Here is a 10,137-nt window from a genome sequence, read left to right as displayed (position 1 = left end):
TTTAGACAAATACACGGACATACATTTGATTCAAATTAAAGTATATGTTCTTACAGACAGACAAAGATAAATTTTTTTTGGGGGGGAAAAGCAAAAAAGGGGCTATCATTAATCATACAAAGTTATATTCAAGTAAACCAGTTGTTTACATGATACTTTCTACGTAAACCTGTTTACAATTCTCATGAACCAAATCGTGTTGATCCCGTGCAACAGTATTAACTCCCTCGTCTACTGCATAATTCCTCAAGACACGCACCTCAATAGACAAATTCAATGTCCTTCAATTTGCATTCACCTTGAAGTTTAACTGTCAATAATCCATCTTCAGCGTTGTATGTGAATTCCTCTTCTTTCATATCTACCATACAGTGTCTCGGTTTGGTGCTCGAATAGGCTCCAAACCGGCCACAGCCTCGCCCTCTGACTTTTATTGTGCACCCTGGGAGATCCCTAGTGCAGTTCAGGGCTTCTATTGCCCCTCCTGAGTTGTACATGTCAACCAATCCAATTGGAGCGAAAAGAAGATCACTTCTGAAAACCTGTTCACACCATAACCACACTATTGGCATTAGACCAAGTAGAAAGAGATTTTTTTTGGAAATAATTGTTGGTTAGACTACTTACTGTGATCGGGGAGATGGTGTATATTTCACATGTTAGAGTTCTCAAGGACACTTCAAGTGTTCCTTTCTTTGGCAATTTAGAAAGAGATCCTGAAATATATTTAAAAAAAAAAAAACTTGAAGTTATTCTAAAGAAGTCGACCTCAGCCTTCAGTTTATTTGGTCAAATTAACATGGAGAAAGAAGAAGTTAACCTGAACTGAAGGCATATATTGCGCAATCTCCATTCCAACTTTCATCCGCAATCTCTTCAAGAAATTCAACATCTTGGGGACTCACATGACATGAGATTAAGGAACATGTAGATGTGGCACTAGACATACCTTGAACTACTTCTTTCAGTGGCCAACTTCCTGCTCCTTGGCAATTAAAAACACCAAGGACCCCAGATAACTTATTCAAGTTCCATATTTTCAAGAGACTGCAAAGATTCAATACACATAGTGATTAGAACGCACTGATTTTAACTGGAAAAACTAATTCAGACTAGAGTCATAGAAGATAAATTTAAGAAATTACTTCACCTTTTTCCGTCCATCACTGGGTCTTCAAATAAACAGTCTCGAGTAGGCCGCCCTGCATATCTTGCTCTTAAGATTGACCCATCAGGCAATACTAACTTTCTGAGGATTTTGAAATCATGATTGCCAGGCTTGTCACTATATAGAAATTGAATAACGCATAAGAATTTTCTTCCCCACATGGAAAATAAAAGTTAAGCATAAAATAGCATTCTCTTCAGAAGACATGTAAAAAAGATTCAATAGGTACTGCTTTTGTGTCTCACCTTACATATATCGCACACCCACCTAATGCTCTTGCTGCAGCATGAAATTCAGCCGTATCATGTTTGCTCTGAATGAAGAAGGACAAACACTTAGATTTTGCAAGCTACATGGTATTTAGCTTCCACTACGTTGTGCAAAAAGAGTAGAATTGGATGATTATATGGGTTACATATCTATCACTATGTTATGTTTTCCAACAGAAAACTAATCCAGTTTAAATAATAATGTTGAGTCACCACAGATTAAAAAAATCAGCAGAGTATCAACAAAGTATCAAGCAAAACTAATTGTACGAGCTCCTTGGTGGGAAGGGAATAAAATGTGTAGGATATCTTACATGGAACATATCCCAATCTGGAACCACAATCTCCCCTAGAAGAAGACTATTAAAAGCCACAGAGGCGATATGTAAGGTCTGAAATGTTGGTTCTCTTGGCGTGAAATCCTCTGATGCTCTTGCAACCGCACTCTTCTTTGAACTGACAGTACACAAACTTATCAGAAACTACATTCCAACTAGGTAACATAATTTTATTATATGTTTCTGAAATAAAGAGAGTAGGCAAACCTGTAGATTGAGTCTGAGTTGTGACTCATGGAGCAAATCAGGTTATTGTCCTTGAAGTTCCTTGCAATGGATTGCTCAAGTGCTTCTTGATAGCGTCTAGTCAATGATACACGTCCACCGTACCCAGAACCCAATGTTTCTATCAAATTCTGAACATCCACCTTGACTCCATCCACACCACAGCTTGCAAGATAGCTGTGGAGATCGTTATAAAACTCAAAAATGTTTTGAGGGTCTATAATCCCAACTCCAAATTTTTCCAAGATCTCCATGACGATGTCTCTAAGGTTCCCTGTGTTACCAGGTGACTGGATTGGATAGGCAATCTTTGGGTTGTACTTCTTCATTGTTTCTGATGATGGCAGCAGGCCACCCCAATAACCAGCCAAAGCATGCCAGACGTAAACAAATCTGCATGCATAATTTAAGTGTCCATGGTCAAAATTACTGAAACTTTTATAAGTTTCTCATCCAGATTGCAAAACTTACTTTAACCCATATTTGTCTTTGATGGAATCAATAAAATCATGGAGATCAATGCATGCATTATCTGAACCTGAACTCTTGAACTTATTGTTTTCTTTGATGTCTACCAATCTGGTTGCAAACCTATTGATCAACCAAAGAAACAGGGTGGACGATTAACAAACTGATACACATTGCTTCTACTTTATAGAAGGGTTATTATTCCTATAAAAGGAAAAGAAGACTTACTGTATCCCTTCAATAAGTGGTTCGCCTTCTTTCTGGAACTCATTTACCGTCTCTTGCCATCCATCATCAATTATCAGAAATTTGGGCGAACAGCCTCCTTCCTTGAAACTGCAGGAAAACAGAATACAAGAGAACAGTGCTTAAACTTCTGGAGCAAGTTTCAGATTGATACAACTTTTATTCAAAGACATGATTCTCTTATTATACCTCTGAAGACCCTCTTTGATCCTTTGTGGATTTACTTCAGTGTAGAAAGCATCCCAAGTGCACCATCCAAACCAGTCTAAATGGGCTGGTATCTGTAGATTCAAGCACAATAAGGAAATTAGTTGGAATGAAATGAACAGAAGCTGTAAAACTGGTTAAGTATTTGGATATTTGTTACCTTCTTGTTTTTAATGTGGCTAAAAGTACCTTTGTGCTTCTCTAGTATCCTGCATTATTATACACGTGGAAGAGTAAGAATGTGCAAATGGCTACTTTACATTGACAAATAATATAAAAAGGCAATTAAATAAACATACTTGATAGAATCCTTAATGAGCTCAAACGGGTTATCCCCAGAGTTTATGAATACTGCTTCCAGTGATTGGAAGGATTGAACATTGACATCTCCTGAAGATTGAGAACAAGCGAAATAGAAAACCAGATCAAAATGAAATCTAGTTCAACATATGAAACTAAAGAAAAAAAAAAAAAAAAAAAACTGGAAGAGCTAACTAACCACTTTCAATGCAAAACTTGAGCTCATTGTCGGGAGTCCCCTGCAAACTTGTCCTAAATTGTCCATCCAACACAGGCAAGAAGTGAACGTAGAAGGTGTTTTCAGTATTTGGATCAGAAGAAGTCTCATCAAGCAAGACAGAATCTTGTCTTGCTTCCAAAAGAAGCATTTGCGTTTCCATGGGAATTTCACTACCCGATTTTCCAAAACATGGAATCATCCACCAGATTTTTACTCTGAAGAGAGACAAGAACTTGTATCCTTCCCTAGAATGGCCACATATTTTTCATGTCAAACTATAAGAAACAGGACAAAGTAATGGCTACGTAAATTATTTCCATTTAACTTTTTTTTATGAAACAGAAAGCAATAATCACGTATACAATTCTGAGTAACATAGCTTTTTCCTCTTATGGGGTACAGGAAGTAGTAATGTTTAATGTTATTCTTTTATATAATTCTGACGAAATATATTGTTCTTTTGTATGACCCAACCTGACATGCAGTGGCGGACCCAGCCTTCTGAATATGAGGGCGAAATTGAAGAAAAAAAAATATTGTTGGGGGGGGGGGCAAAACTTTTTTTTTTTTTTTTTGAAAAAATAAAAAAAATTTGGGGGAAAATTTTGGCCCCTATGTAGGTCCGTCACTGCTGACCTATCTTGTCTCCAAGCCCCCTTGGTTTTACTTTTAATTCAAAACATGCATCAAGCAGATTATGAGCGCAATTGCTATTTGCATAAACTTATTGCAATCTCTTCTCACCAACCGAACATATCATGTAAAGAGAACAGAGAAGTACATGTCAGATATTTGAGGAAAGAAATGTAGAGGGAGAGAGATTAGAAACTCACTCAAGAACACCAAGGCTGAAAACATGACGTGAACTTGGAGTAGTAGAGGTTGCACCGATGAAAGCCGCCCCGGAGCCAACCGGAGAAACGACAACGTTCTCTGGCACCCCAGTCGACACCACCTTGCCCCTCACCACGAGACATCCCTCCTTGACACTCGGCGTGGCTGTGATCGTCATTTTCACCTCCAAAAACACCAGCAGTACTCAAAGTTTGCTTCGTTAAATGGGTGAATAGAAACTACGGAAGAGAATGAGAATCGAGAGACTAAAACTAGGGAAGAAGCGACAGGAGATGGTTTTGGACAATTGTAGACGTCCACGCCTTATTCAACTTAGATTATCCTATATATATATACATACATATAGGCAGGTGCTTTTCAAAGAAAAAACATATACTAAGATTTTGTAACAAAGTTGTATGGAAGAATGACAGAGAAAGGACAAAAATATCTTCTCTTTCGGCAACTAGTAGACGTTGTTTATCCGAGAAAAGGAAGATGCAACCGACGGAGATTGGTTGCTGGAGTTTTGGTGACTTCCGGAGTCATATATGTTGACACCCATCTAGTTCCAGCTGGCAGCTCGTACAGGATCGGCGAGCCATGTCAGCTACACATCAGCTGGAGACTTCGGATTAGATTAAGCCGTGAGGCTCAACTGACATGGCTTAGGGTAGGATTAAGGGTCGTTCGAGTTTACCATTGAACATTAGTAATTTTGACCTTTAAAATTACTTTTAAATTTACTTTTAAATTTACTTTTTCAAAAAAACGACATCTTTCCTGCGATTTGAAAACACATCAAATTTATGTTTTCAATTTTTTTTTTTTTTAAACCACAAACAATTCATGTTCTACAATTTAATTTAAAATTATATTTTTCATCTTCGAAATCGCAAATTCAAAGACACTGTAAACATCATGTATGGTGAAAACTGTTGTATATGTGTTATGTGCTTTCTTATATGAAAGGGAGAAATTCAGGAAAGAAGATGATAAATAGTAGATTAAGGCTCTTCGAAAGGCCTATCTCTCCTACAAACCATGGGCTCTTCGAGAGGCCCGAGCTCTCCAAGAAATCTAAGACTCAATATTCTCTCTTCATGCCTTCCTTCTCCATTCTTAGGGTTCTTATAGGATAGTACCTTCTAGAGCCTTCTGCCACCTCATTCCCCTTCTAGAGCCTTCTGCCACCTCATTCCCCTTCTAGAGCCTTTATGCTAATAGAATATAGTTAGCTCACTAGATACCTCCAACTCACTACCCTTCTAGAATACCCCTTACATTGCCCCTCCCTTGAAAAGCACCTTGCCCTCAAGGTGCAGTTGGAAAAATACAAAGAAAAAGATAAAAGAAACCAGTCTAAAGACAAGAAAAATAAGCTAAGCAATGCAAAGAAAAAAAATCCCAGTTCTGTTGGCCCACACAACACTCACATGCTAGCCCATGACTTCAATCGAATGGGAATGATGAGCACATGAGGCCCAGACATGTGTAAAGCCCACTCATGCTACTGGCAAAAGAAAGAAATTCCAGCTGGACCAGAGCAAAGAAAATGCTCACTGTCCACAACACCACCAGCTCCTGCCACGTTGATCTCCACACTGTACAAGACCCCTTTGCAAAATAGGTAGCCTCGAACCTTCCAGAAGCTCCAGTAACTCGCACCCATGGAAAACTGTTTTGCATCCATTGTCTCCCGTCATGTAGGCATGTGAAAGCAATACCAAATGCAATAGCTAGCTTCTTACTATGACAACCAAGGAAATGCTCCTTTTCCTCCTTTGCACTGTCAAACACAATAAAATATGTACTTGGAACGTAGCCAGCCACTTTCAATTTCATAGCTAATTCTTCAAGGTTTGCATATATCTATTTTGATAAGGGGGAAACTTGTATCCCACACGAAATTCATGAACAACCCCATCTACTTCAATCCAACGACACCCTGGTATATTTTGGATGTCATTATCATTCAACCTTGATCGAGTCTTTGCTGTTTCATCCCATCCATGGCTTGCAGAATAAATACTCAAGTAGAGAACATAATTTCCCGAGTGCCAAGGTCTTAACTCAATGAGTTTCGTCAGTACGTGGTCAGCCAGCACGTTTTCTCAATGCAGCCTACATCCATTTAACAAAGCTCCCCATACAATGGCATTGGCCTCCATGGGTATCCCTTCTATCAACTTATGAGCTTCATCTACTAAACCTGCATGACCAAGAAGAGCCACCATACATCCATAACGCTCAATTGTAGGAGTCAAGGAAAAGACGCGGTTCATGATATCGAAATATTGACGACCTTCATCAACTAGACTCGCACGGGTAGATCCACAGAGAAAGCCAATGAAAGTGTTCTCATGAGGTTTGTTAGGGAAATTTACATAAATTAAAAAAAAAGAGCTTTTGGTGACCCCGGACAAGCGCAGAGTCCGACGGCAATAACACGGAGAGTCCGGAGAGGAAAGGCGGAACAGTGAAATATTAAATGAGGGCATTAATGGGGGAGATCACTTCATAGAAAAGCAGTGGTCCATCGGGTCAAAGACACCCGCCGCCATACAGGAAAGCATGAACTGCGGCGTGAGATGACCATTTGGGACGGCTGAAGGGCATTAATGAGGAAAAGATAAGCATCTCAGAGTAATAAATGGTCATACGGACTAAGGAAAAAAGGGGACAATAAAGAACAAACGAGGGAATAAAAACAACACATTATATTTTCAGGTGATATAATCCAAAGAAGATTTTCCATCCTTCATACTAAAAACTCCTACTAATTTGATCGTCGGGGGGGATTTGGCCGGAAACCCCGCCGATCCTTTCGTTTTGCAGGACTTGGAGAAAGTTGCTCTCAGGCTTCTGTTCTAATTGTTCGAAGTCCGGGAGCTCCAGGAGCTGACACGTGTTACATTTGAAATTTGACATCAACATTTTGGCGCCGTCTGTGGGAACGACGTGGTCGCGTGTTCCCGCCAATACAACGTGTCTAACACCTCTCATGGTGAGTACGCGGTGGACTCGAAGAAGTATGACTGAAGAGAATGTGCGTGAGGAGGCGGGGACCTCACATGATCCCCAGGCAGAGATAGCCCGCTTGAATGAAAAGGTAGCGCGGCTCGAGAAGGAGTTGCAGGAACGAGATCGCACGGAACAGCAGGAAACTCAGGAAGAAGTGTCGCAGAGTGGCCAGAGGGACCCCAAGCGCGATGCTGGGCATCCGGAAGGAGTAGCGGGAGATGGGGGTGAGACTGACAGTGACGCTGAACTTGCTAACCTTGCAAAGAAGGATGAAAAGGGGAAAAAGAAGTGGGTAGAAAAGTTGACAAAGTTAGAGCAGCAGTGCGATTATTTGATGGGTTCTGCTCAAGCGGGAGTGACGGGAAAAGCTTTGCTGACTGACAGCTTGTTTTCCACCGCTGTGTTCCCTTTTACTGAACATATCATGTCACGCCAACTCCCAAACAAGTTCAAGATGCCCGAGATACCGGTGTATACGGGGTTGGGGGACCCTATCGAGCACTTGGCAAGTTTCCGTGCGCATGTGGCGCTTCATGCCACGCCGGACGAAGTCGCATGTAGAGCTTTCCCCCTTACCTTGGCAGGAGGAGCCAGGGAGTGGTTCAGGACCCTGCCACCCTGCTCGATCGCGAACTTTGAAAGCCTTGCTAGAAAGTTTGCGTCCCAGTTTATGGCTGGTATTGTCCGCAAGAAGCCTGCTCAGCAATTGATGACCATCAAGCAAGGCCCTCAGGAGTCATTAAGAAGTTATCTGCTTCGCTTCAATCAGGAGAGGTTGGCCGCTGAAAGCCAAAACGAGCAATTCATTCATTGTGCCATCTACCAGGGCATAAGGAAGGATGGCGCTCTTATGGCGGATTTGGCGAGAAGGCCGGCTGAGAGATTGCAGGATTTTTATGATCGTGCAGAGGAATTTGTGAACCAGGAAGAAACCCTTCGGGCATTCCAAGAAACGGAGGAAGCTACGAAAAGTGGTTCCGGGGATAGAGGAAGATCAAAGCAGGGAACTGTTCCGGTAAGGAAGGAGTTCACTCAGCACAAGCCTGTTAAAAGAGTCGAAAATTATAGCTGGACGCCTGTTAATGCCTTGGCTAGAGAAATCCTTATGGAGATCAGAAAAGACCCGAATTACAAGGATCCGTCCCCGATAAAAGGCTGGCCACATCCCCGCAATCGCCACAAATATTGTCATTATCATGACTCCTTCGGCCACTGGACCAATACATGTGTTGCCTTGAAAGAAATTATCGAGAAGTATATAGCTGATGGCAAATTGACACGTTTTTTGGGAAAGCGTGAGGACTTGACGGTAAGATTCCCGCCGAGTAGACCAGCTGGGGGTCAAGGTTCGGGCGGCCGGGATGCACATCCGGCGCGCCCCCCGTACCGCTACGAGAGGAGGCCGGCTCGACAACCCGACAGAGACTTTCAGGCGGAGAGGGCGCGTCAGCGAGAGCGGAGTAGAAGCCGCAGTCGGCACGAGGGGCCGGGTGATTTTCCCGAAATTCAGACTATAGCTGGAGGCTTTGGAGGAGGGGGCGAGACTTACTCGGCCCGAAAATCATATGCCCGAGAGATGAGGGAGGTGTCCATTTATTCGGTCGCAAGACCATTGAAAGCAGCTAAGCGTGAGAAGCTGACCATCGCCTTCTCGGACGAGGATTATGAAGGGGTGTACATGCCCCACTCTGATGCCCTGATGGTGACCATGGTGATAGCGAATCATAGGATACACCGGGTCTTGGTGGACAATGGCAGCTCTGCCGATATCCTATACAAATCAGCTTTCGATTTGATGAAGATTAGCAGGGATAAAGTTTCCACTTTCCGCTTCCCTTTGGTAGGGTTTGCTGGGGAGCAGGTAATGCCCTTGGGATCGATTGAATTACAAGTTACTGTGGGGAGTCCCCCCACTCAGAAGACAATTCCGGTCAAGTTCCTCATAGTCGACCAACCGTCGGCTTACAACGCAATCTTTGGGAGGACGGCTCAGGCCGAGCTGAAAGCGGTAACTTCGATACCTCACCTTTGTATGAAGTTCCCTACGGACGATGGAGTAGGAATGGTCCGGGGAGAGCAGAAGGTGGCCCGCAAATGTTATAACATCTCCTTGGGAAACCCTTCCAGAGATGCACGCCTCAGTGTGGGGGCAAGCCCCTCCAGAGATGCACGCCCCGATCCGGGGGCAGGCTCTTCAAGTAAATAGCAATTACAGATGAGGAGTCCGACCGGCGACTTGGAGGATGTAACGGTCAGGCCCCAGAACCGGAAGCTCCGGATTGGAGCGCAACTCCCGGAGGCGGAAAAGAAGAAGCTGGTGGGATTTTTGTGTGACCATGTTGATATCTTTGCTTGGGAACATAATGAAATGCCGGGGATAGACCCCTCAGTTATTGAGCATCGACTAAACGTTGATCGGAACTACAGACCTGTGAAGCAGCGGAGGAGAACTTTTGCGCCTGAACGCAACCAGGCGATTGCAGCTGAGGTGTGTAAACTGCTCGAGGCCGGTTTCATTCGAGAAGTTGATTATCCGGAATGGTTGGCCAATGTGGTTCTGGTGAAGAAAGCGAATGAAAAGTGGAGGATGTGCGTAGACTTTACAGACCTCAATAAAGCTTGTCCTAAAGATTGCTTTCCCTTTCCCCGGATTGATCAGCTAGTAGACTCGACGGCGGGACATGAAGTGTTGAGCTTTATGGATGCTTTCTCTGGTTACAATCAGATACGAATGGCAGAGTCTGACCAGGAAAAAACCTCTTTCACTACTGATCGGGGATTATATTGCTACAAAGTAATGCCGTTCGGACTAAAGAATGCTGGGGCCACTTATCAGAG

At 42.8% G+C, this 10,137-nt stretch overlaps 2 protein-coding genes across 2 annotated transcripts; one reads left to right on the top strand and one right to left on the bottom strand.

The window, feature by feature from the left end:
* On the bottom strand, positions 1-4,689 carry LOC133874915 (probable galactinol--sucrose galactosyltransferase 2). The gene is made up of 14 exons (XM_062312835.1): positions 4,275-4,689; positions 3,421-3,686; positions 3,221-3,311; positions 3,082-3,130; positions 2,904-2,995; positions 2,697-2,804; positions 2,472-2,591; positions 1,983-2,393; positions 1,752-1,893; positions 1,414-1,481; positions 1,151-1,285; positions 821-1,047; positions 628-716; positions 1-542 (listed from the first exon to the last, which is right to left on the bottom strand). Exons 1-14 carry the CDS (start codon positions 4,451-4,453, stop codon positions 261-263), a joined length of 2,259 nt encoding a protein of 752 aa, XP_062168819.1. The 5' UTR covers positions 4,454-4,689; the 3' UTR covers positions 1-260.
* A 2,620-nt stretch (positions 4,690-7,309) lies between these two features.
* Positions 7,310-9,505, top strand: LOC133876064 (uncharacterized). Its single transcript, XM_062314361.1, has one exon. It carries the CDS (start codon positions 7,310-7,312, stop codon positions 9,503-9,505), a length of 2,196 nt encoding a protein of 731 aa, XP_062170345.1.
* The last annotated feature ends 632 nt before the right edge of the window (positions 9,506-10,137 follow it).

This window comes from Alnus glutinosa, chromosome 8 (genome assembly GCF_958979055.1).
Source record: "Alnus glutinosa chromosome 8, dhAlnGlut1.1, whole genome shotgun sequence".
NCBI classification, from domain to species: Eukaryota; Viridiplantae; Streptophyta; class Magnoliopsida; order Fagales; family Betulaceae; genus Alnus; species Alnus glutinosa.
The sequence above is the reverse complement of the archived record's forward strand: the minus strand, read 5'-3'. Positions and strand labels throughout refer to the sequence as shown.